Source organism: Panicum virgatum, chromosome 5N, assembly GCF_016808335.1.
Source record: "Panicum virgatum strain AP13 chromosome 5N, P.virgatum_v5, whole genome shotgun sequence".
In the NCBI taxonomy this organism is placed as follows: domain Eukaryota; kingdom Viridiplantae; phylum Streptophyta; class Magnoliopsida; order Poales; family Poaceae; genus Panicum; species Panicum virgatum.
Window position 1 is genome coordinate 64,720,753 of NC_053149.1, and position 27,217 is coordinate 64,747,969.

The 27,217-nt window shown below is 47.5% G+C and overlaps 2 protein-coding genes and 2 long non-coding RNA genes across 5 annotated transcripts; 2 read left to right on the top strand and 2 right to left on the bottom strand.

The window, feature by feature from the left end:
* On the bottom strand, positions 1 to 1,499 carry LOC120676749 (transcription repressor OFP8-like). Its single transcript, XM_039958075.1, has one exon. The coding sequence runs from the start codon at positions 1,080 to 1,082 to the stop codon at positions 387 to 389; it is 696 nt and encodes a 231-aa protein (XP_039814009.1). The 5' UTR covers positions 1,083 to 1,499; the 3' UTR covers positions 1 to 386.
* Positions 1,500 to 7,320: 5,821 nt separating this feature from the next.
* On the bottom strand, positions 7,321 to 12,336 carry LOC120673978. 2 transcript variants are annotated; one of them, XR_005674936.1, is made up of 3 exons: positions 12,004 to 12,336; positions 8,562 to 11,121; positions 7,321 to 7,831 (listed from the first exon to the last, which is right to left on the bottom strand). It is a non-coding gene; the product is annotated as an uncharacterized LOC120673978 (long non-coding RNA). The 2 variants fall into 2 exon arrangements; XR_005674935.1 differs by having other exon boundaries at positions 8,562 to 12,336.
* Positions 12,337 to 12,726: 390 nt separating this feature from the next.
* Positions 12,727 to 13,285, top strand: LOC120672123. The gene is made up of 2 exons (XR_005673959.1): positions 12,727 to 12,853; positions 13,012 to 13,285. It is a non-coding gene; the product is annotated as an uncharacterized LOC120672123 (long non-coding RNA).
* Positions 13,286 to 14,772: 1,487 nt separating this feature from the next.
* On the top strand, positions 14,773 to 15,650 carry LOC120676999. The gene has a single exon (XM_039958340.1). The coding sequence runs from the start codon at positions 14,892 to 14,894 to the stop codon at positions 15,369 to 15,371; it is 480 nt and encodes a 159-aa protein (XP_039814274.1). The 5' UTR covers positions 14,773 to 14,891; the 3' UTR covers positions 15,372 to 15,650.
* The last annotated feature ends 11,567 nt before the right edge of the window (positions 15,651 to 27,217 follow it).

Sequence of the window (27,217 nt, forward strand, 5' to 3'; positions counted from 1 at the left end):
TTGCAAACGAAATGGAATTACGGCATTACACTGGTGAAAATTACAGCAGGCATCAACAGTTAATCGTGCATAGCCTTCGTTCTCTCCTGCTCGTCAGCCTAATTAATAAGCTCAGGGCCTTGGCGTCCATGGCAGCTACGCAAGATGCAGCTCGCCGGCCGGGACCTCGGTTAATAGTGTCCCGGTCACGCGCGAGCTGCGGCTGCGAGCTCCGTTAATGGCGGAACGATTTCTGAGTGGAGGGGTAGCCGTAGTAGTAGTGGTGGTAAGACGAAGACTAGTACTGTAGTAAGCTAGCTAGTGGTTAATACAGTGTGCAAGCGTAGTACGAGCATGGCGTGGCGTGGCGCCTCGCGTTGGGCGGCGAGCGGTGGTTGGTTGCCTAGCTAGAACTGGCAGGGCGACGGCGGGCAGAAGAGGCCGTTGCGGGTCCAGAGGTCGGCGAAGGCGTGGAGGATGAGCGGGTGGTGGCGCGGCGAGTTGAGGGAGAGGAACTGGTGTAGGAGGTCGTTGAGGTCGTCCCACGCGTAGATCTCCTTCTCCACCACCATCTGCACCATGGACTCGCGGAAGTCCTCGTACGGCTCCGCCGACTCCACCGCCACCGCCACGCTCTCGCGCGCCACCCGCCGCCCGTGCTCGTCGTCGTCTCCCACGCCGTGGTGCGCGGGGGCGGGGGCCGCGCGCCGGCGGCGCCGGCGGTGCTGCTGCTGCTGCCTCCGCCGCCGCCTCGCCTCCTGCTGCTCCCGCTCGTGCGGCGGCGGCGCCACCGCCGGCACCGGGTCGTCGTACAGAGAGTTGGTGGCGACGAACGACGCGGGGCCCCAGGAGGAGGAGTCGGTGGAGGTGGCCGTGGTGCCGCTGCCCCCGCCCGCGGTGGTGGCCGTGAACGCCGTGGTGGTGGACGTGGAGGAGGCGTTCGGGGACTTGGGCTTGCCCCCGCCGCGGAACAGGGACGACGATGAGGAGGAGAAGACGGAGAACAGCTTCGGGCAGCGGCAGTTGCAGCCGACGTCCACCACCGGCGGCTGCCGCAGCATGAAGCCGCCGCTCCTCCCCCTCCTGGACGACCTGCCCGACATGCCGGCCGCAAGTGGAAGCGTACGTGCTTGCGCTTGCACACACGCGCACAGAGAGAGAGAGAGAGAGAGAGAGAGCTAGCTAGCCGATGCTACGAGCTCGGGTACAGCACATACAGCACAGCCACAGCGAGCTGTTGCGTTCTCGGAGCTCGCAGCTGGAGGAGCCGGCCTGGTGCCTGGTGGTGTGGTGCTATATATTAATGGAGCGCCATGTGACAGCGTGGGGAAACGATTGAATGGCCGGAGTAAAGAGAACAACGTGAGCAGCCAGGTGAGAAGCGAGAAGAGAGAGCAGCATGTGAAGGGGATAATTAGAGCGGCAAAGCTAGATGGTGCACGCTGGTAAAATGAGCTGATGCACAGATAGAGACGAGACAGTGTATAGATGAGGAGACTAGGAGAGTGAGAGGTCTTGTGCACAGCAGCCCACACATGTGGCTGTATGCGTGTGTGTGATGATGTGGGCAACATGTCCAGATTGGGCCCTGGAGGATCGTGTCAGAGGAGGCCTCTGCATATGTAAGCATGCATGTATGGGTGTTGGTGTGACTAGACACGAGACAGGGGGTTAAACCTTGGTGCAGTAAATTCCGGGCAGGGGCGTATGGGAAAGAGGATGGTTGGGGGAGTAAAGATTTTTTTTTTGTTTTTTTTCCCTGGACGCAGCAAGAGTTGACTATCTGTTCATGTGAGGACAAGCTGGCCCAGCTCCCATCTTCTCTGTTGAAGCGACTTGCTACTTGCCACCACTCTAATTGCATGTTGCCAGGTCCAGTGTCATAAGTTTATTACCATTTATCTTTACTTTTTATTTTAAAGAAAGGAAAATTGGATCTTTACTATTAAAAGATCTCAAAGTTAGATATATACCATCGTGATTTATATGTCATTGACTCCTGTGAACCCCACATGTCAGTGAGATAATGATGGTATATATCTAACTTTGAAATCTTTTAATGATTCATATCTAAATTTCCTTTAAAGCAATGGGCCTTAAAGTGGGTTCATGATGGTGGTAGTGTTTAGTACTGATAGGGACTAGTATCACTAGTATATCAAACCGTGCTCCTGCACGGGCAAATTAGAATTAATATAAAAATAAGATCAATAATTATAATTATCTATCTCACACACTTTTCATCTATTAAATATTCTAACACACACTCTAAAATATATATTTATCATTATTTAGTTACAATAGATTTCATTTTGTGCCCATCCATATATATTCAATATATGTTTAGTTGAACTATTTGTTTGTGAATTGATATTCTTATCTTTTCCATCATGCATGAATATATGGTGACATATATCATACGTACTATTTTTATATAGATAATATAATAACAATGAAAGAAATAGTAATTTTAGAATTTTATATTAGTGCACTTTAATATATTATTATAATTATATAATTTAGATTCAGATTTATGAGTAATTTAACTTGTAATAATAATGACATAATTGGATAATTTATATATAAATTTACAGGGGTATTTGTATTATTTTTATAATGGCATAGGTGGGTAATTTTCACAAAGATTAGGGGGTTACATTAGATTTTTCTTATAATGGCATAGGTGAGTAATTTAGATACATGTTTAGGGGGTTATTTAGTCTATTTTCATAATGGCAGAGGTGGGTAATTTATTAGGAAAGATAACATATCCGATGATTATTATCATTAGAGTTGTTGGATTGATGGATGAATGTTTTTGATTTTTGTGAGAATATATAAGATTTCTCTATTTTTCAGAGTGCACCCTAAGATCCTAGATAGCTTCACTTTGAGGCTTTAAGGAGTCTTCAATTAGTAATAATAAGATAGCTAACACTAATTTCAGTCTGATCATGTGCCGTTGGTTTTCTTTATGATAGATCACACTAGTACCTGACAGAACCAAACTAGGAGTACCTGTACCTCGACTAGATTCCCACAGATACGCAGTACGATCAGTAAATATATACCAGAGCGAAAACCCAGAGATCGTGCAGGAACGTAGACGAATGAAACGAGGAAGCAAACTGCGCCCAAGATCCTCCGGCCTCCCGGCGGATACTCTGGATCCAAAACGCCAAATGCAAAAAAATTTAAATTGCTTGTATGGTGTACTAAATGTAGTCGAAAAATAAATCGCATTACATAAATGGACTGTAAATCGCGAGACGAATCTAATGAACCTAATCAGGACGTGATTAGATACTAAATTGCTACAGTAATACTACAATAAACATGCTCTAATGATAGATTAATTAGGCTCATTAGATTCGTCTCGTAGTTTACAGACGAGATCTGTAATTAGTTTTGTGATTAATCTATATTTAATACTTAAAATGTTGAAAATTTTATTCCAAAAATGCAAAAATACAAAATGCAAAGTGATCTGCCTCTACTACTACGCGCGTTCGTTTCCAGCCAGATGATCCACGCGTTTGATGGTCTGCAGGCTGCAGCAAACCGCTGCCGCTGGTCGCTGCTGCACTCATGGTGGCCCCTCATGAAGCCACCGCTTTCAGTATGTATATGGACCAAGTAGTTTATATGGACAGCTTTTGTGTCATTAGTCCATAGTTATTGTTATCTTTATAATATATATAGACTGGGTAGTCTATATGTGGGAGGAGAGGGAGAGAGAGCCAGTAGAGAGGAAATAGTTTTTTATTTCTTATGGGCAGTCCATAGGACTATGGGTAGTTTTAGTTATAGACTGCTTTATGTACTACCTCCACAATATTTTAGCTAGCTGATACACAATATTAAAATTATTATAGACTACTTTGCTGCAACATTGTGGTTGCTCTCACCCTGTTCGTGGCTCTGTAGCTTTCAGCACCTCCCGCGGTCTCGCTAGCTTTCCCTCTCCTGTTCGGGATCGTATCTTCAGAGAAAGCTGAAACAGTGCTCGGACGCCATCATCCATGGGGACGCCCGTGCGTTTCTTGCATCCATGCTTGTATTTGTATGAAGCATCGGCCGACGCCGGCAGGTTACAGTCGAGCACGGCGTGTGAATGAGGGAAAGGAAAGGAGACGAGATCCCCAGCACGATCTGCGTGTGACATTGATGAAGTGCACATCTCACGCGCGTGTGCACTTCGAGGGGAACAATAATGCGCCTTCGAACAGCACGCTGCGGGAGTGCGCGCGCGCTGCCTCTCGAGCCCGGCTAGGTAGGCTTCGCGCTGCCTTGCCTGAAAAACGTATGCGCCGTGTGCTGCGTCTGCTGCTGCTAACGTTGAGGTCACCTTTTTTTCGCTCCTTTCCATGGGCGGCTCCGGCTCTCCTCCCCCTGAACGAAGCCATGAAAGCCTGGACGGGATCTTGGATACGGCTTGTAAGGCCCTGTTGATCTCAAAATACAAAATGCAAAATTTTTATAAATTACTTGAATAGTGTGTTAAATATAGTCGAAAAATAAATCGCATTACATAAATGGATTGTAAATCGCGAGACGAATTTAATGAGCCTAAATAAGACATTGTTACAGTAATGCTACAGTAAATACACTCTAATGATGGATTAGTTAGGCTCATTAGATTCGTCTCGTAGTTTACAGACGAGATTTGTGATTAGTCTACATTTAATACTTCAAATGTTAAAGATTTTCTTCCAAAAATGCAAAAATACAAAATGCAAACTAATCTAAACAAGCCCTAAGTCTCACCAGCGCAGCAGATCCATCTCGGGCTGTTCAGACTCATGCGCTTTTATTTCACGGTGCTGTTCGTGTTCCTTTTCCTTTTTTTTTCATGTGAGGTTTGGTTCGGTCACTGCAAAAATGTGTTGCACACGGGCCCACGGCATACACACGCGTATCAATAAGCTAATCATGATCACATGCGCTAAGATTCGGCCGCAAGCACAGCCGCTGTTGAAGTCTGAAGAATCGCTAATCATTCCCAGATCCAGAAGAATTTGCCAGCTACAAGCCCCGGTTATTTTTTAACCCAAGTATCAGTACCACTGGTACAAGCAGTATCATAGCCAAGTGCCCAAGTCAGGACAGCAGCTACACAGCTAGTTAGGCTCGGATTAGCACTGATAGTTTAACCAGTCGCGCCATTTCAGAGAAGTCAAAGAGCATCCTCCCAATGCTCTGGTCAGACTGACAGAGGGCGCTGCTGCGCGCGCATGCTTTGGGAAGGTTCACAGAAGGGATTCGGGGGATAGAATAGAAGCCTCCATCTGCCAGTGCATCGTAGTACGGCGCCACGCACACCACCGTCCACCGACGGGATCGGTCCGCAACAGGTCTCTCGAGCAAGTGGTTGGTTTATGGCGGTGTCGGTTGCGGAGCTCGATGCGCGGCTGCGTCGTCGCCGTCGTCGCTCTTCGATCGGCTTCAAGGCCGGCCGCGCCGCGCGGCCGGGGAGCACGGCGGGTCTCGCCCATGCGTCCGTGAGAATCCGGCCCTGCGCTCCTCAGGTTTTAAGGCCGGTTTAATCGATCCCAATGCGTTCTGCCAGGGCCAGCGCAGAGGGTTTCTTCAATCACTCGCTCTGCTGCCACCCGCGATTTTAAAAACCGATCCTGACGGGTGATTTGATTTGAAAACTCGCGGATTAGTTAAATCCATGCCGTATGGGAGTAGTGCTAGTATATCCGACCGACTAATCTTTTCAAGCTGAATGCAGCTAGCTGTAGTTTTGAAGTGACAAGTGTGTGCCGTATGGGAGTAGTGTCAGCTCGGCCATGCACATCTTCTACCTACGAAAGCTGTGCAATTCCACAGGGATCCGATCCACGTCACCCGTTAACCGTCGGATCTACACAACACAAAATTTCAGCCGTAGCCCGTAGGATCGGGCCTCCTCCCTGGTAAGTGGACCGGGCACGTGGATCGGCCCGTTAAGCCAAACCTGGACGCCTGTGCTGCAGGCTCCCGGGCGTGCACGCCCGCCGCCAGCACATCATCACTACACCGCGCGTCTTCCCTCCGCCGGCGTTTAGAGGGCCAGATCCGGTCCCAGTTTGGGTAGATGTGCCGCTGCCAAGCCAAGATCCAGAGGATGCGTTGGCCAACGTGTCAGAAGCGCTGGCCGGAGAGTGCAGCGTGGCCGACGAGGTAGGCTATGGGAGAGGCGGGAGGTGACGATGCACTCCAGATTGTATTGACGAAGCTCACCCGCTTCAACGCCACGATCTTGCCGCTCTGCAGATCCCGCAGACGTTGCCGTAGGTGCCCTGGCCGATCTGCATGCGGATCCATGGCGGATTAGGATTGAGCGATCATACCAGAGAGGAATCGATAATTTGTGTTTTGAAAGAAGAGGGGAATTAATTGCCTTGTCCAGTCGCTCGAACGTGTTGGCGCGGTGGGCCACCGTTGACGACCTCCCGGCGACGGAAGTGAGCCAAGAGGGCCACTCGGCGATGACGTGGTCGCCGGAGAACCCCTGCGGAACGCTTGAGATTGCCTCGGGCGCGCCGCCGTCAGCATCCGCCATGGCGCGCCGATGGTGCGTAGGCTCCCCCGCGGTGCTCTAAGACTTGCTGAGGGACGTGATGACCACCACAGCGGCTCGCCGAAGCCGCCGTCTTCTTCCACCGCGACACCCAAGCTTAGATTTGCTGAGGGACAGGAGCTCCCTGCTACTTTGCTGCTGCGCAAGATAAGGAAGCCAGGACAGGCGACATCGCCAATCGCGATGGATTCAGGGGAAAGCTAAGCAACAGCGAAGGAGGAGCAGATAACCCTGCCTTGGGTCACAGGGTAGATAAAAATAAAAGACCAAAAACAAATGGACTACAATGCTCACACATTTCCAGACAAGAGTGCTATATTGATTTCTTTTGTTAAATAAAAGGGTAATATAGGGACAATATCTTATTTTAAGTCATATACCCCCTATCTAAGATGTAGTCGTATGGATTGATTCAAGCGTAAGTAGTTTCTCAAGTAGATACGGGCACTTTTTTTCTAAAAAAAAGCACAGACAACAATATATACTGTACGTCCAAAAGCTAAGTAAATAGAAATTTAATTTGTCATAGACGATGAAACTTTCAGAGCGGCCTGGTCTGCTCGGCCCATTACACCACACAACAATATATACTATCATTAATCCAGAACTACTTAATCCAGAACTACAAAACCAAGTTGATTATCGATATCTAAACATTGTCATGGGCAAAGAAACTTCCGGAGCAGCCTGGTATGCTCGGCCCGTTACACCAGGGAGGCGTCCGGTAAAAAAAAAAAGAATGTTCCACATCATTCCAAACAGGTCACCAAATCTCCAGCGCGGGGAAACAACAAATATATATATAATAACCCGTCTCCAGCCAGCTGCATTCTTACTACTATTCCTTGTCTCCACTTTGTGCACTAACCCAAAGTCTGGAACTCAACGCTACTGAAGAAAGCCAAAGCAACAAATCAACAGGTAAGCTAATCTGTTCCCTTAATCTATCACTGCAAAAACTCCGACATTTCTTAGAAGAATGCATGCTAATAATCTGGTAGGAAAGAGCTTCATACATAGTTAATTTGAAAATTTCACAATAATTACTATATCTAGAATTAGCTAGCCTTAAATGGTTAGGCTCGATGTTTGGTTGGAGCACCCAGCCAAACCAACTGCTGCCACAGCCAACCAAAGCCAAATCAACCAGAACCACCGCCAGCCATTTCAAAATGGACCAGGGACGCGCCAGCCAAACCAGGTAGAGGGATCCCGAACGGCTGAGCCTAGCAGACTCCAAATCCAGCGATCCGAACAGGCCCTTAGTGTCCTCTCACGCTGATTCTGCGAAATATCACCATGAAGTGTCTCAGTGCCAATGAAACCTCATCTGCATCCCGCTTCATACAAGCATTGACACTGATTAAACAACACAAGTTATCCCATGCAATGGATATGTGAAAGTGACCAAGGCTCAACAAAACTGAATCCTTTTATGTTTAATATGCGTGGCAGATACATGGATGAAATTGTGTTCTCAGACAGAAAAAATTATACACCAACATGATAGTATTGGCTGTGACAAATTTCATGATATACTGAATTCCAGGGCCTGGAGACAGGCACCATGACAACCAATTAACCATTTACTAAAAGTACGATGGTACCATAGAGTTTTCGATAATCAACTTTCAAAATCCTAATTTGCAACATCAGAAACTAAGAAAATAAACAGCACAAATCCTTTTCGAAAATACTAAAGCCAGCACTGTTTCACCAACTCATTACTGCTAGATAGAAGTAGAAATATCAAGATTTTTTATACACAAAAAACAGCTTATACCAAGGTAAAATAAACACAGTAACCAAAGAATTCAAGGAAAGTAGAAATGGTATTCATGGGAAAATAATAGGACCATGTAAGAGTAAAAAAATATACTTATATGTTTAAAAACTAGCATGCGCTAGCTGTCTGTACGATTTACTTTATCCCAAGGGTTAACGAAGTCGAACCCAAAGGTGAGAACAGGGGAGGGAAAAGCATCTAAAATTTCCATGAGCTGCATAAACATACCGTAATTAGATTGCTGAGAATGGTGCGTTTTGATGTCGCTGTGAGTGGGATAGCATAGAGTTTGATTCCTTCAGCGAGCTTTTCATCTTGACCACCAACCAAATTGAACAAATGACACAAATAATTTATTAGGGCATAAAGATACAAGAAAAGTAAGCCATAAACATAGAAATGTTCCAACAATTATTTCACAAAGGAATCACAGGGACCTTCAATTGGAAGTGCAACTACATTCATGCCATAACCCAGACCAGAGTCCATGAAATTTAATAGCGTTAAGCTATCTATCCTTCACAAACCTATTCCCACAAACAGTATTAGCCAACGAGACTTACTGATAGAATTAGAAATATGCATTCGACACTCTAAGCAGGGGGAAAAATATACTAGCTTATCCTGTATTGATCTGTCTCAATAGTTCACCAATTACCGACACTATCTGTAGTTTTTTCCATCAACCTCATTTTACTGTTGCTGTTTCGTTTGTACTGTACAATGAACCTTTCTTCTAAAACATAGATCAACTCCACTTCTATTTTTCTTTTTTTATCAAGGACCATACTAACGTGTTGATGGACTATTTGTTACCCAAAAAATAGCCTGCGAAAATAAGCTAACCAATAATCAGGTATATAAAACTTATATATATGTAAGCCTCCATATATATAAGCGACAATATTTGCAGAAAAATTTCAAGGCATATATAGAGAAAAATTTCAAGGCATATATAGAGCACATAAATGGCACGAACAAAAAGGAAATATCAACCAATAGGGGAAAGAAATATCAAACCACAATATAAAAAATTTAGACAAGAAAGAATTTCAGTGCTCCAGAAAAAGAAAAGGAAAAGAAACGATGACACCAGTGATGAAGCAACTGAAAATAAGAAAAGGGTAATAATACCTGCACCAGACACACACCATTCATATCTGAATAGTTGTCAAGGTATGGTATCTTTCCCAACTGAATATATTGAGCAATTGAAACAAACATATAATGAAAGGTCATATTTAGGTGAACCGATCTACAGATGCAAACATTGCAATGCAATGTTTTGGTACAATGAAGTAACGAGAGACAAAGCCAGAAAAATAGAGAAATTGTGTATACAAACTGTTGCAAAAATGGAAAGATAAAAATACCACCATACAAAAATCCACCGGAGCTACTTTCACAATTAGTCTATAGTAAAAACAATCCAATGTCAAGGCATTTCTTTCAAAAAATAAGGCAATACAACAGTCTATTTGCATTTACCTCAATGGGTGCCAATATAATAAAAGATATTAACAAAGGTGAGGGTCCATACATATTTCGGATAAATGGGCAAATACATCATCGCATTGGATCTTTGCTTCCAAAACAAGGCCATAGACCAGAATATGCTGAATTATATGTTTTTGACACAAAGAATGAAATTGAAAATAGAATTAAGGCGCTAAATAAAGAACAATCAAATGAATCAGATATTAATCCATTTATAGTCCAAGACCTAAAAGATATGCTTGACAAATGCAATCCTTTGGTAAAAATATTTCGACATGCACGTGATTTACTCGAGAAAAATAAAGGAATTGATATAAGCATACGCATACTGGGAGCAGGAAAAGGTGACGCAGTACAATATGAAATGCCACACATAGAAGAACTAGCAATGCTAGTAGTCGGTGACCTAAGTCTTGAGAAATATAAAAGAGATATTATAGTTAGTACAAAACAAAGAGGCCTCCAGCGTATAACTATTTTCCATCCAGCATATATGGCATTGCAATATCCACCACTATTCCCTTATGGTGAAAGAGGATTCCAACTTGGTATACCGTATTATGAGGATCAAAATAATGCAACTAACAATAAAAAGAGGAAAAATGTTACAATGCATGAATATTACAAGTATCACATGCATTATAGACCAGGTCAACCAAATCCATTTCTGAGCTACGGAAGGCTATCAAAACAAGCAATAGTAGATGCACGTGCAATGGAAGATGAAGATAGATTGGCATACATAGCTAGAAACCAAGATAAACTACGGGCTGAATATTTGCAAGGTGTCTTTGATGCAATAGAAAAAGGACTGACTGATAGTAATCAAATTGGTAAGAAAATATTATTACCGTCAAGCCATACATGATCAAAACGTTATGTGATACAAAACTACCATGATGGAATAGCTATTTGTCGAGTATAGGGACCTCCAGATCTTTTTATAACCTTCACATGTAACCCAAGATGGGAAGAAATAATTCGTGCTTTAGAACCTGGTGAACAACCAAGTGATAGACCTGATGTTATAGTCAGTGTTCCATATGAAACTAAATGAATTTATACAAGATATCTGGTCTGGTAAACTGTTCGGTCCTGTATTAGCTATCTTATATTCAATAGAATTTCAAAAAAGAGGATTGCCACATGTGCATATATTAGTGTGGATAGATAAAAAAAACTTAAATATCAACACAGAAATAATTGATTCATGGATATCAGCTGAGATTCCTGATCCAGAAAAAGATCCTTTAGGATATGTCCTTGTATCTGAACACATGATGCATGTACCCTGTGGTGACAAAAATGAAAGTTCTCCTTGCATGAAAAAAGGAAGATGCTCAAAATATTATCCTAAAGATTTCAGACATGAAACAACATTTACAGATGATGGGTTTACACTATATCGCAGACGCGACAGTAAGATTTATATTAGAAGAGGAAACCACAACTTAGATAACAGATGGGTGGTTCTGTATAATTTAAAATTACTTAAGAAATATCAAGCTCATATAAATGTAGAATATGCGAACAAGAGCAAATTATTAAAATAGCTTTGCAAGTATGTTAACAAAAAGGCAGATCAAGCAACCGTGATCTTTGAACAAATTTCCAATAAAGAGCAAGATGGTTCACAAAAAGAGGTAAAAGACATTGATGAGATTAAGGAATACCTAGATTGTCGATACATATGTGAGCAAGATGCACTATGGAGACTATTAGGATACGACATACATTACCATTGGCCACCAGTTGAACGGTTGCCTGTGCATTTACCATTACAAAATATAGTATCACTACGTAAAGCAACTAAACTGAAATCGATTGCTACAGATCCAAAATTACAGAAAACAAAATTGACAGAGTGGTTTGAAGCAAATAAAAAACATGAAGATGCAAGAAAATTAACATACTGCGAATTCCCACAAGAGTGGACATGGGACGTAAAAAATAGGAAATGGACTAAGAGACAACAAAAATTTAAGATTGGTCGATTGTACTATGTAAATCCAATAGAAGGAGAACGCTTCTATTTACGGATGCTACTAATGATAGTTAAAGGAGCAAAAAACTACGATGACTTAAAAACATATAATGGAACAACGTATCAAACATTTAAGGAAGCATGCACAGCACGGGGGTTACTAAAAGATGACAAGGAATGGTATGATACATTTAGTGAAGCGGCAAACTAGGCAACAACAACACAATTACGATATCTGTTCTTTACCATGCTTGTATTCTGCAATCTACAAGATGAGCGAAAATTTTATGATGAAAATTGGAGAAAAATGAGTGATGACATCGAGCGATACTTAGTACACAAATATCAACTAGTAACATATATACCAACAGATGAAGAGGTACAAGACAAATTACTAGAACAGCTTGAAGAAATATTTGCCAAGAATGGGATAAGCATGTACACCTATAATCTAGCACACAAGACAACACAATACAGAATCGATGAAAATAACAAATTGATTGAAGAAGAACTTAGCTATGACCACAGTTTACTGGAACTTCCAGTTTACCCTTCAATATTTTCTATCACACATGGTAATATTGTTGCAGGCTTCATCATCACAAGCAGCAAGCACAGTACGCACTACGCAGGCATAAAAGACATGGACATAGATCGACAATCTTAGTATGTATATATCTCTAGCATATATTTTAATGGGAAGCAAATAAACATCCTCAAATATTTACCACTGAAAATAAATTTGCAGTGCTTGGGATCAGACTGAGAACCATAACAACAATGATGATGACAAAGACGATGAGAACAAAACAAAGAAGCTAAAGATTCAAGAATAAGACAAGGTACCAAAATAAACCCTTCCTGTAATTTTAGAATGTCTTTTCTCTCTGTGTGTGTATGTGTGTGCAGAACTTTTAACTAATGCTACGTACACTTCTTCCTTCAACAAACCGCCTAGAATAATTTGTGTGTGTTTGTTTTTTTTTTCTTTGAAGCGCAAGAGGTTATGGGGGAAACATTTTGGTCAGCAGAGACACTTGTAAGATACCTATAACTCATCACATAATATCCATTTTCTACTTATTATTCAGTTCCTCTCTAAAAATTAAATTATAAAACACAACTTTTATTTAGTCCTTTATACAGTAATTACTTTAACGAACCATTAAAATTCATTTGCTCTTTTCGTACTCACAGGTTCTGGGAACATTATTTTGGACTGCAAAGCCACGTGGGAGCTACGTTTAGATTACCAATATTATAACTACAAGCACCATTCTGGTAGCCTCATAGTTATAGACTCTCAAAATGGTGATCTTTTGCTTAGGGAGATCTCAACTGAAAACCTTATTGTACTCCCTGCTGATGGATGTTCCTGTCATCTACCATTGTCTGCTACTAGTTGTTGGCAAATGCAGCCACAACAACATTGTACCAATTGTGTAGTTTATAATTCTCAGTATTTTGTGTTTGCCATAATATTTGAATGCTTATTTAACACTTTTCTTTCTTCAAGTGGTTACAAAATGCATCTCCAGATAAACATTCATTGCCGACATCATCAAAGCCTCACATTTATCTGAATGAAAAACTTAGATTCATATTTTCATTCACATATAACTGAAGTCTCAACTGCTAAAATCAAATGGTTCTGCGGCAATGCCGCGATGCCTTTCTAGTGCACTACAATGTGGTTGCATTCAAGTACGTATCTGTGTGTGTGGACGTAGCGGGCCTGTTTCCGATCCGTGGGCAAGTCAAACCAGTGGTAAATCACAATTAAGGTAGTAGTAATTGCTAGCCTCCTCTCTTACCGCGCTAGGCCTGAAACTTCTCAGTTGGTAGACGATCTGTCAAGAACAAACAACGTCACAAAAGCAGAAGGGTCGTACTACTCCGGAAGACCAGTCGTCCCAGTACAACTCAAATTCACATGCCATTATAAAAATAATAACTTAAGATAGCCCTCTAAACTTGCATCTAAATTGCCTTTAATACCATTATTGAAAAATGATATAATTTAAATCTAAATTACTAGCATGTGTTATTATAGAAACAAATCTCACATACTAGTTCACGACCGGCCTGTTTGATTCGGCCAGAGCTAATCATGCAGGAAACTCGCAACCCGGTGGAACTGGAGCCTGGCCTGATGATACGTTGGTTTTATATAGCACTATAAAGTGGATAAAGACTTTGCGTGGCCGTGGGCCGTGGCCTGCATGAGGATCCACGCCAAACTAGACCACCAGGTTAGGTCTGACGGTCGCGCGCTGGGATTTACCGGTTTAGAGCCTTCTTTCTGCCCATTATCTAATGGGCCGAAAAAAGGCTGTCCATGGGGACCTTACTTATGAATCATGCAGACAATCTTCCTGAACTTCCTTCCTGATTGTCTGTTTCTTAATTCCGCACCATGTCCTCGGCAATCTTCTTCCTGAACTTCCTTCCTGCTTTGACCTTTACTCCTTCAGACTCCCCTGATTAGCCATGGTGTCTTCTCCAAACACATCCAACTCCTGAGTTAGGACCTTGCAACACTTTATTATTTCATCCTCATTGCAACCTGCGAGTGTAATTGCAGGCTTGCCAAATCAAATGTATCAGTAGTCCAGCTCCCGGCTTCCTTGATCAAAATAAGACGTGTAGGCATACCTCTGGATTTTGATCTCACGAAACAAAAAGATGAGTAGACTGGGCACCGGAGATGTACGTTCTGATGATACATCGTGGAAGCCAAGTTCTCACTTCTCAGGGGAGCAGTATGAGCAGAATAGACCCACAAACCGGCAAGAAGAAACTTCCGGCTGAAAAACGTCCTGAACCGTCTAAATTCCCGAGCGCACAGATGTCCAATACCCGACAAACGGTGTACTAATCAAAAGCAGCCGGGGCCTATCACCGGCCGGTCAGGTCTCCGGAGATGCAAATAACCTGGCGTTTTCGCGGTCGCTGCCATACTTTTGGAGTGGAACGACCGGCGAGGAGTCGTGCAGTCGTCCTGAATACTTGTCGCCGCTGATCGGAGACTACATTGCCTCGGGGCCTCCGCTTACTTGGAACAGTCGCGGGCTAAGATGAGGGAGGCGCTCGTTATCGCGTTCGTGGCCGCCCTGGCGTCCCTGTTCGTCGTCCTGCTCGGCCTCGTCCTGCTTCGGCACTGGTGGCAGCGCCGCGGCGCCGTCCCGGCGTCCACCCGCGGCGGCTTCGTCCTGTTCGACGTCTGCCTCTCCGACGACAGGCGGCAGCCACGCGCCGCGAGGCCGCCGTCGTCCGTGGAGCGGAGCCGGTGGCGGGCGCCGCGGGAGCGCGGGGACAGCGAGGCCGCCGCGGCGGTCGAGGCGGAGCCCGACGAGTGCGAGATCGCGCGGTGGAAGAAGATCTTCGGGGGCCCCGCGAGGTGCCTGTCCACGATAGACGAGGGGACGGAGAAGGGCGGCACGACGGCGGCCACGACGCCCGCGTTCTGCACGCCGCCGGCGTCGCCCGACCGCCGGGAGGCCCGCGCCGCCCGGCCTCTCGACATGGCTTCCATCGCGGCGCAACTTAAGGCTTAGCGCCATGGTACTTTTGGTTCCTTTCCTGCGTTGCTGGATGCGGTACGATTCTTGAGCAGTAACAGTTAGTTCATCGATCTATTGCCAGGTACCACTACATATGATTCTTGTAGAAGATCATGCAAAACGTAGCAGTAAAGTATTTGTAGATGGATGAATTATTTGTCTAACAGAGCTTCTAGAACAGCATCAGTATACTACTCCTACAATTACCTGCAGGTTGCGATTGTCCCCGTTGATCAGTTTTACCAGTCTACCAAAATCATTGACATTCCATAACCACTGTCGGGGTCTAATTGCGCCGAGATTTCGAGGTAGTATTATTCATCCAAACGTGCAATATGTTTTCAGGAAAACGAACGCGCCCAACCATGATCTAGCAAATTTACCATCGGTTCAATCGTGCTTGACTTCTGGGTGCAGTATCGACCACAAGTCAAGGTTTCCGTGCGCCAGCCATCCAACCTTGACTGACGACGAGAAAGGCCGTAGGGAAGTAGAAGCGGTACAGCGTTTCACACACACAATTCAGTTCAGGATTTTACAAGCATTTGGTAGCTATTGTTGGCTGTTGCAGAACTAATCGAATGACGCTTCCGGAGAAGGACCAATTGGTTCGTTTTGATCAGATGCATTGTTTTCTCTGTCTGAAAGCATGTTGGTCGAGAAGAATTAGCATTTTAGCCCTTGTTTAGTTGCATCCAAAATTCCAAAACTTTACAAAATTTTCCAACACATCGAATCTTTGAACGCATGCATGAAGTATTAAATGTAACTAAACAAAATAACTAATTACACAGTTTGTCTGTAATTTGCGAGACGAATTTTTTGAGTCTAGTTAACCCATGATCGGATAATAATTACCAAATACAAACGAAAGTGCTACAATGTCAAAATTCCAAAAGTTTTTGCAACTAAACAAGAGCTTAGTTTTTTTAGGGGGAATTAGCATTTTAGTGAGCGGGTGTTGACCCGACTGAATGCGATTCCGGAAGTGCCAATTCTATTTTGGCACTTGAGAAACTACAACACTCACCACAATATGAGGACGTTTTTCCAAGTGATAACACTTGCTGTATCCGATCCATTCCACCACCAACACGCAGGCAAAGAATGAATGCTCTGGACCTCGCGGTTCTCGAGCAGCTCCTGCAGGATCCTGGTGGGCTCCTTCCACCCCATGAGGTCGCACGCCTCCACCAGCTCCTTGCAGATGCCAAGCTCCGCGAACGTCGACGCCAGGCTCCTGCTTCTCACCGGCCTCCATGACCACATCCACATCCTCCTTCGCCATGGCTGGTTCGCGGGACCGGGCTGCCTGTGCGAGCGCGCGCACGTGGGGACTGATCATTTGCTGGCTGAGGAGGTTTCTGGCCCAGACCATTTGACGCGGTGCCGCAAGCTGCGGGCGGCCCATCATTGGACAGTAGGAAGCTTCGGCATTCGGCCCATGGTCCTACCGATTAAGGGCGGAGCCACCCAACTTCGGCCCGGTTTGTTTTCGCTTTTCTGGAGTTCGCTTTTCTGAGAATCGGAATTCTGAGATAAGCCAGCTGGCTGGAGAATCAGCTGTCTAGATAAACTGGGTGTTTGGCAATTTTGATTATTTTGAGTTAATTCTAAGTAGTAAAATGTCTGAAGTGCCCATGAGACTAATGATATTTCATTTTTAACTTTATACGAGTAGAAGTCAAAAATTCTTATATTCTTTTAGTATCTTAACTAAATAATTATATCACAATAATATTAAATATATTTTAAAGTTAAATATTTCTTCTCTTTTTTTTTTCTACTCTAGCTCTTTCAACTGTCTCTCACCATGGAGCTCCGAATCTTTTTTTTCCTACCGCATCCTTATCTCTTCACGGTTCACGCAGCTGCCTGCTGCACCGCTCAAGCCTCCTCCTCGTTGTGGAGCTCCGGTGCCAGCTCAAGGTCCCGCGCAGCAGCAGTAGTGGAGGGTGGGCCGCGGCGGGGAGCGGCAGCAGCAGGGGACGGCGGGCGGTGTTGCGGCAGCAACAGGGGATGGCGTGCGGCGGCGCGACGGCAGGATGTGGCAGCAGCAGGGGAGGGCGGGTGGCGGCGCGACAGCAGGGGATGGCGGGCGGCGGCGCGGCAGCAGCAGGGGAGGAGAGGGCGGCAGAGAGGCGAGGGCGGCGGCGGCGGCGCACCGGGGGTAACGGGAGGGGGGGTATCGGGAGGAGAAGCGGGCCGCTTCTCCCGTGCGTGACGTTGGAGACGCGATGGGAAAAATCGAGTTTTACGTTGTATCGAGGATTCCCACATAAGCGGCGTTTGCTATAAGCGAAAAAAAGTGAAGCGTTTGGGTGGGCTTTTTGCTTTTCTCCACCGAGAATCCGCTTATAAGCGGAAACAAACAGGGCCTTCGCCGCCTGCAGCACCTCCCTCGGCGGCGGCGTCCGTGCCGCCGCATCTCCATCCCCGACCGAACGCAGGATACCCGGTGCCCTCTTTTCCAGGTCAGTCCCCGTCGCGGCCGCCTCCCCTTCGATCCGCTCTCCAAGCGCAAGTATTATAGCATAGTGTAAGCAGGTTGAATGATGAGGTAGAAGAGAGAGGACGTGAGAGAGAGGAGAAGTAGACTGTAACTTATAGCCGGCTTCGACACAAAAATTAAAAAAATTTGGGAGAGAGACAAGTGGGCCATATATTAATGATGAATGACTAAACCACTATACGAGTAGGCTGAGAGGTAGACTACAAGAATTCTTACTGCCAATAGCAGGCTAAATTATTAACCTTGCTCTTAGAGCAGTCCCAACCCTTCAAGTCAGCTAGTTTCCATATCATTAAATAGGCTGCCATGTAAGCAAAAAGCTAATGTGGCAAGAGAGTTAATGAGGAGAGAAGAAAAAATTTGAAGAAATCATGTCTCATGCAAGAAACCATATCTACACGAAAACCAAGACAAATAAAGAGAGGAAGAGATATAATTGGATAGCAATTTATTATGAAGAAATCATGCATTGGGGATGTAGTTTTTATACGTAGTGTCTATATGACATTACAAGTATAGAAATCACTAATAATGTCTTGGGTTGGGACTGGCTTTAGTCCGGCATCGAGAGCCAAGGTAAATAAACCCTTGCCTGCCTCTCTGCTAGTCTATTTGCAATGTCAGGTGTTGTAGGTTAAAAAAGTCCTAAAATTTATATGGAAAAAGTCCATTTTGACACCTCAACTATTGTCTTTGTCCAACTTTAACCCCAACTACAAAATCGGGCACAATAAACACCCTAACTACTAATACCATTTAACTTTGGCACCTGTGCTCCTTTTAAGTGGTTTAGCGCTGACGTGGTGCGGGTTTGACCCGCCACGCTGGCCACGACCGCCAGCTCGGATGCCTGCGCCTTCCAACCTGCTCGTCGCGCGCCGCTCCTGCACCGCCGCCGGACCCGCCCAAGCGCCGCCGCAGGATCCCTGTGCGCTCCACCGCTGGGCTGACCTCCCACGCGACCTCCTCGAGTTCGTCCTCGGCCTCCTCCTTGTGCCGGACCGCCTCTGCTTCCCCACCGTCTGCGCCGCGTGGCAGTCGACCCTCGTCGCTGCCAGCAGTGTTGTGCCGCGCGGTTCCTGAGCCTGGCGGAGGGCAGTGCTCCCGTTCGTAGATGCCAGCCGCGGTGCGAATTACAACCTCCAGTGCTGCTTCACGGGCGACAACGGTTGCGAGAACGAGGTGTTGATCCCGCTGGAGACGCTCGCGTCGGACAGACTACGGTACGAGGTCTACGAGAAGGCCGTCGTCGTGGCCGCACCGCGGAGGATTGCGCCGTCGGGGACCTGGGACGGCTATGCCGTGCTGCTCATCCGCCAGCTCCTGTCCCGCCTCGCCGTCGCTCGGGCAGGGGACACAGAGTGGGCTCTGCTCGACACGCCGGCGCGCTGCTGGGTCGACACCGCCGTGGCAGCGTCAAGCAGTCTACACGATGGATGCCGCGGGGCGCGTTGAGTGCACGACCACCGACGTCGAGCTCTTCGAGTGGAAGGCCGGCGCCGGCGGTGAAGCAAGGGACGACAACCTTCACAGGTGGGCGCAGGTGGACCGTCGCCGCCTCCGCTCTCCTGCGATTCGGACCCCTGTCTGCCGCCAGTGCGCGGCTCCAGCCCTCGCTCGCCGCGCTCATGGGCGGCACCTCCCGTGTCGTGGCATCCGGGAATTGCTGCCTCGTCCTCGACCTCCGCCGCCGCGCAACCTTCTTCCCCAAATCCGGCCATCCGCAATTTACCTCCTCGGATGAGACCCATCTTGATTCCTCGTGCCTACACCTTCTCCTTCCTCTTCTCCATCGATTTTAGTGCTCCCCCGACCGATTCCCCTCCTATAGCGCCTCCCCGCCGTCGGCTTCCGCCCGTCACTGCCGTTGCTTGTCGCGCCTCTCCTCCACTGCAGCTTCCCTCCGCTCGAGCCCCTGGTGAGCTTTGCCCCGTCCTAGACCATGGCGTGCGCGTGCTGGCGCACCGGAGATGCACCGGGGCTCGCCGAGGAGAGGGCGGCACAGGAGAGGGAGGAGAGAGGTGCCGCAGCTCGGGAGAGGGAGGTGAGGCGCTGTGCGCACCTGGACAGAGAGGGAGGGAATGAGCGGGTGATGTGCGGGCCCCACATGCCTACATGGTGGTCAACACCAGCGTGGCGTGGTCAAAACCACTAAACGTTGGTCAAAACAGCTTTCCCCCGCCAAGGTGCTAAAAGTGAACGGTTTTGATAATTGGGGTACTGGTACTAGACGGTTTTACAGTTAAGGGTTCAAATTAGACTGACACAATAGTTAAGGGGTCAAAAGTGGACATTTTCCAATTTATATTGATTATCATCGATCAATCGCACAGGAACACTGAACAAAAGAGGGGTGGATCGAAATCGAAGATGAGCAAGTGGCAGAGGTACCTGTACCTGCTGTTGGAGCATTCCAACAAGGAAAACTACCCTATGCGCCGGATCGACGCGTCAACTCTCTTCTGCTCCGCAAATCAAAAGATCATCACTCCTGCAGAATTTGAGGACGCTCGGCTGCCTCCACCGTTCATCTCTTTCACCGCACGCCGCTTCACCCACCGCCGACTATGGCAGTCGGGTCCAGGACTTCTTCACCATGTTTGGCCGCGGCGAGAAGAAGAGCCTCATCGCCGGCGCCGACGAGAATGGCCTCACAGTCATGTACGACCTCGCCCAGCGAACCGTCCACAACCAGGTTTGCCTTAACGAGCACAAGGGCATCGACGCGGTCTCTGACGCCGTTGGTGACTCCCTCTATGTCATCGAGAGGACTCCACTCCTGCGCCGCCACTGCAGCTTAGAAGCCCTTGTGTACGACGGTGAGCAATGCAACAAGCACGACGAGAGCATTTTGGAATGGCACTGGCGCCGTCTTGAGCCGCCGCCATACGTGCTCGCACCTGGCTACAAACCCACCCCAATCAGCGCCTATACGGTGGTCGGTGGCTCAGACATCTGGATATCGACACCGGACATTGGCACCTACTCCAACACATCGGCCGGCACATGGAGCAAGGTCGGCAAGTGGGTGCTTCCCTTCCGCAACCGCGCTGACTACATCCCCGAGTGCAACTCATGGCTTGGCTTCTCATCCAGATGTGGCCTGCTCTGCTCGATGGACCTCAGCACCGCCTCTGAGCGTGACAAACCTAATGTGTCCAGCGTTCTAGAGGAGGTGATGCAAGAGTGTCAGGGATACATCCTGAGTCGCTCGTATCTTGTGCGTCTGGGTTCAGCTAGATTCTGCGTTGCCAAATTCTTTGAGAAGGAGTACAATCATGTCACCAAGGAAGGCTATGTCTACTCGCAGCGCGAGACATTTGTCATCTTCACTGGATTTGTGATGGACTTGGATGGGCCTGGAGGGCTGCTCCGGATGACGAAGCACGAGTCTCGCCGTTACATGATCCCAGACATGGGCATTGTTGGCATTGGCTGGGTGTTTGCACGTGCAACCAAACTGCTTTGTCAAAACTAGGCAGGACAGTTTGGCGAGTCAAAGGTGTCGAGATGGTCTGCAGACTTTGTGCCTAACATTTGGTAGAACTGAGGGGTGTTTAGTTGATGAAAAAGTTTGGGTTTGGTTACTGTAGCACATTTCGTTGTTATTTGACAATTAATATCTAATCATAGATTAATTAGCATCATTAGATTCATCTCGTAGGAATCAGTTAGACTATATAATTAATTATTTTTTTAACTGTATTTAATGCTCCATGTATGTGTCCGAAAATTCGATGTGACGGGTACTGCACAAATTTTTTTGGGAACTAAACGCAGCCTGAAAATACTTCAATATCTAAGTGGTGTCGCTATGGATATATGTGCTTCAGTTGCCACCACAGTTGTCCTCCAAGCTTCTGTATCTTTTTCGATGTATTATTATTTGAACCACTATATGAATCTTTCTTATTCAGCTGTTTTTCATGCTATGAGACCTGAAAGTGTCGTGCTCAATTTGTTTGTAGTTTGGGCCTGCAATTGTTCCGTTCTGATTTATTGATATGAATCTGATAAAAAAATAAGAGAACCGTGCTACTCTAAATTTTACTGTACCTGAGGAATGTGGCTATGTGTATTATATGACCCAAACCACTTCTGACCACTTTCAGCCATCGAAATGCAGCTCCACTTGTGTTTCTGCAGTGTTGCAGTATGTTCTACAATGACAGGGCAGTATGGTCCGTTTTGTGGGTATCAATTTTGTATTATTATATTATAAGTTACATGATGTTTATTTCCATGGGGTAACAGCCACGAAATGATTGCTCATTTTATTCATCAGATTAAAAGCTAATATGTCTGGCATCACAATATGCAGAAAATGTATCTTTTTCAATGTATTTTTACGAAATGTTATATATTCCAAAAATACGAGTTTTCAAAAAGCTTTCATGTGCAAGTGATAATAGCTAGGATGACATAAGGTTGACTTCAAAATCTCCCCCAAATTCTTAGTGAATTAAAATAAAATAATTATAAGAATATTAATGCTAGTGTGAATATTTGGAGCTTTTGGATTTCAACTGAATCTACTTTGTTTAAAATTTGATTTGAATGATTTTGGTGTGAATTTGAGTGGCAAATAATTTGAATCTAGCCATTCAAATTATTTGCAAAAAGATAACAAGACCTCTAACCAACCTGGCCCAAACCAAACCTAAAGGCCACTCAGGCCTGGTACACGTGCGCGGCCCAACACCCTCGAGCCGGCCCGTTCCGGCCATTTGGGCCCAGCACTCGGCCCGACCCGGCGAACTGCCTGGCCTGCCCCACCAGCCAGCGAACGCCCCGCCGCTCGGCCTGTTTTGGCCTGATTACGCGCGTCGCCCCGCTCGGTGCCACTGACGGCAGGGTCCCACCGACCAGGGGCATTGTGGGCCTTCTTCCTTCGGATGACAACGGGTACAAACCTGTCGGGTATCACTAACCCAAACCCGCACCTGCCAGGATAAAATCATACCCGTTAAAAAACCCATACCTGTCGCGGGTATGATTTCATGCCCGTACCCGTACCCGTGCGAGGTTTTTTTTTACCCGCGGGTTTCCCGTACCCGATAGAAGAAGCAACAAAATTTAATAGAAAACATAAACAAATACACAATGCATTATAGCCAAATGAGTCTATGAATAGGTAATCATCGATGGGAATGGAAGTACATGATCCTAAGTCTCTCTTAGCATGTGATTAGACCTTATTTTGATACAAGACCTTGTGACATTAGTATTTTAGGTTATATGTTGTCGGGTTTATTGTACCCACGGATTTGCGGGTTTGGGTACTTGAAGGACAAACCCGCACCCGCAAACCCGACGGGTACGAAGTCTATCCCATTAAGAAACCCGCGGGTATATAATTTAGTCTATGCCCGCACCCTAATAAAACAAAAACCCATCGGGTTTTGGGTTTCGGGTACCCGTTGCCATCCCTATTCCTTCCCCTCGACGTGCCGCTCTCTGCCTCTGCTTTCGCCGCCTCTACCTGCTCGCGCACTCGCGCGCGGCATGTCCCCACTCCACGCCAAAGGAGGGCTAGCGGCCCCGCCTGCCACCCTGCAACACCGCGCCTCCCGCCGCGTTTCGCGCTGAGCCTCGCCTGCTCTTGTCGGCCGCGACCCTTGCCTCTCCGCCACGCGTCACGGCTCGGACGCCAAAAATTGCCGGATTCCGGCCGCGTGGAGCCCTAATTGGCGCCGCCTATAAAACCCTCCGCCATCGCCTCTAAACCCTAGCCACGCTAAGCCTCTCCCACTCGCCAATTGTGCGCCGCGGCCGCCTTTTCTGGAGAAGAGGGCAAGCAGAGGGAGAGACAGAGGAACCAGAGGAGGAGATGAGAAGAACCGGCGACCAGAGAAGAAGAAGAAGAAGAAGAAGAAGAAGAAGAAGAAGAAGAAGAAGAAGAAGAAGAAGAAGAAGAAGAAGAAGAGGGAACGGGAACAGCGACACCGCAGTCGAGCAGGGAGGGGAGGCGCAACGCCCCGAGCCGTTGTCGCACCAAGAGGACGATCACCGCCGCCGGACATCGACCAGCCGTCGCCCGAACGTCTTCACCAGCGCCGCCGCTCTGCACAGCACCGCACCGCACCGAGCCGCCGCTGCCTCACCTCACCACAGCACCGAATCCCGTCCTCTCCAAGCCAGCCGGTGAGCCCAACGTCACCCAGCACCCTGTTTTTTCCCTAGTGTGTGCAGCACGCCACGCCGTCGCCGCGTTCCACCATGTCACGGCCTTGCCGTGGCCGTGCCCCCCGCGCGCACGAACGCTGCCGACACACCGGCCATGAACATTTTACCCACCACGCACACAGCCCCGCCAGAGACCACCACGGCCACGTCGTACCATGAACCTGGAACGCCGGTTCACCGTGCACGGCGTGGCCACGCCGCGATCCCGGCACACCAGGGACCCGCGCCCGTGAGCACGCCCCTGTGCCAACCACAAAGGCTGGCCTTGACCCCTCGAGTGAGCACCCAGGCTTCGCCGAGCTCCGCGTGGCCTAGCCTCACCGGAGCAGAGCCCCTCCGCCAGCTTGGGCATGGCGACACCATGCCCCGGTGTATCCTCGCAACCATGGCGGCCAAAGGTCACACCTTTGGACCTGGGTGGTACACGCACGCCTCTCCGTCGCCGACCGTACACCACTCTGCCTCACCGCCGTCAAGCCGAGCTCCGCCACAGCTCCCGCACGTCGCCGCCGTGCCTTGGCCGACCCCATCGTCGTGAGCCTCTTCTACGCCGTCTCCAAGAAGTGGAACGGAGAGAGAAAGGAGGAAGAAAGGAGCCCCGTCATCGACGCTGACCCCGCCGTCGACGCTCCAAGGAACAGAGATGAGGGGGACTTGCCGCCACAATAGAGGGAAGCGGAGCCCGCCGGGATCGGCCTCGACGCCGGGTCCATGCCACGCTCGCCTCGCCGATCCTCCTCACTGAAGCCCCGGTAAAGCAGCGCCAGAGAAGATAGCCGTCGACGCCCGACGCCGCTGCAACCGGCATAGAGGAGCGCACGCCACACACACGCACGCACGCACACACGCCGGAGTGCTGCATCGGATCCAACATGCCCCATTGGATCCCACGCCGCTGACAGACGGGGCCCGCCTGTAAGCGTGGTCAAATAGAGCCGAGCCGGACCCTGGGCCGAGCCGAGCCGGCCTGCTAGCTTTCGGTCCAGTAACCCAGCCACCCTTTCCTTTTCTTTTTCCTTTAAGCTCGACTGACACATGGGGCCCACCTGTCGGTGAGTGACGCTGACTGACAGGTGGGGCCACTGACCCGCAGACCCACTAACCGCTGACCGAGTCAACGCTGACATCACATTGACCATGCTGACGTCAGCACTGACCGGCTCATGTTGACATCATGCTGACGTCAGTATGACACGTGGCACGCCCAGAGGCTGCCACATGTCAGCCTGTGGATTTTCCTTTCTCCGAAATTCATTTATTATTTTCAAAAATTGATTTAAACTTCAAAAAATTCATAATAAATCAACTGGACCTTCGAAAAATATGAAACAAGTTTCATAATTCTTCTAAAATCATGATCTACGCGTTAGAATATGTATTGATGTGATTTGGATCTTATTTGGACACTTTTGTGCATATTTGCACTTTAGCCCCGACATTTATACTTATTTACGAATAGGACCCTGTTGCTGAGAAGTCGAACGACGATTCGGACGACGAGAAGACCCCAAAGGCCCAGGAAGATTACGAAAACACGCCAGGTTCACGCCCATCTACGATTTAACCACCTAGTAGGCATTGCTTGCTAGATTTGCTAGCACTTTACTATATGTTGAGATAAACCTGCATGGCTTACTTTATTTATCGTATTCCTTGTACTCCTATTATCTACCATGTTGAATGGTTTAGATGTCTTGTTGTGCTTTGTTGAGAGAGTGTTGTGTGGGAATTCGTGGTAGATAGTCTTGGCGTGAGTGGAGATCCACCATATGAGGAGCTGGTGTCTAGGATCTTAGCGGGGGCAAGAGAATTAACCTGATCCTCGGATCAGGGGCTGGGGACTGTGTGTTGGGCACAATCCTACGGAGCACTTGTGGCGGGTGTAGGATCCCTTCGGGGTGGCGTTCCTTCGAGAACCACAGCGGAGTTTGGCGGGCAATACCTGTAGTGGGTGCGACCGTGGACCGTGTTGATGGATATGCACTTAGACGGAGATACTCGCCTCGGCAACTTAAGGATCGAGTTAGTGGACCTGGAGACGAAACTATGTCAAACATACACACCATTTATCCATTATGCGGATGGGCCCGGTCCGAGCTAGCTACGCATGGCACCATACCTGTAGGAGGATAGGGTATCAGTGTTAGGGGGAGAGGGGTTGACCCTATGGCTCCCGATTAGCAGGATTCGATGGAATCCGACTGTAGAAGGCTTCACAGTCCCAGGCGACCTCTCGTGGGAGGATGCACCCCAGACCGAGAAAGCAGGATGGTGTCCGTAGCCGTTAGTCTCGTTACAGTAGACCGGTGCTTCGAAGATTGTCGGAGTTGCTGCCGGCTATCCACGGGGTGAGTGCGTACAAGTGTACAAGCTCTGCAGAGTTAAAACTATACGTATAGCCGCATACTCGGTCATGTACGATTCTTTATCCAGCTTCACTTTCATAGAGTAGTGTTAATGGATGTTTCTACCTCCCTCTAGTCTACTTTCCTACTTGGATAGCAGGTGAGGTGTGAGGAGAGGGAGTTCTCGTACCGACTTGGTGGGTTAGGCCTAGTCTGAAGGAGTGAGTTGACCGGGAGTCCGGGATGTCGGAATGGCCCGCGTTGGGAGTTTGGCTGATGTTATGTTGCTACTGCTGCTTAGGAAAACCCTAGCCTTATCCTTGACTACTCTTTTATATCCGTGCATTCCACTTAAAAGCTGCATTCGGATGGTGATGTGAGCATATTCCGTCCTTGGTGATAGTTTGTTAGATACATGATCCTTTGTTAGATACATGATCCTATTTCGTTTCGACGATCAAGCTGGATGACGATGAAGGACGCTAAGGATGGGTTGAGCTATGCTCAAGTTTGCCTGTGAGGAAATAATCCAGAAGACGAAGGATGCCCAGAAGATATGTTTCCGAGTTCTGTTTGTAATCCTTTAGCTCGAGGGGTTTGTACTCTGATTTTCGTATCTCAAATCCTCTGGATTATGTGTAATTAAACCCATGTAATGACTTCTATTGAGAAGTATGACCGTGATATGTGATTGAAATGAGTTTTGTATATGATAGCTATTGATCCAGGGACTATCACGACAATACAGGGTGTCGGATTCTCCTTTCGGAAACCCGGTTCGTTTCACAGTATCACAA

What these genes read in the sequence shown, in the direction of transcription:
- LOC120676749 (XM_039958075.1), bottom strand. Translation starts at nt 1,082, where the DNA reads ATGTCGGGCAGGTCGTCCAGGAGGGGGAGGAGCGGCGGCTTCATGCTG.
- LOC120676999 (XM_039958340.1), top strand. Translation starts at nt 14,892, where the DNA reads ATGAGGGAGGCGCTCGTTATCGCGTTCGTGGCCGCCCTGGCGTCCCTG.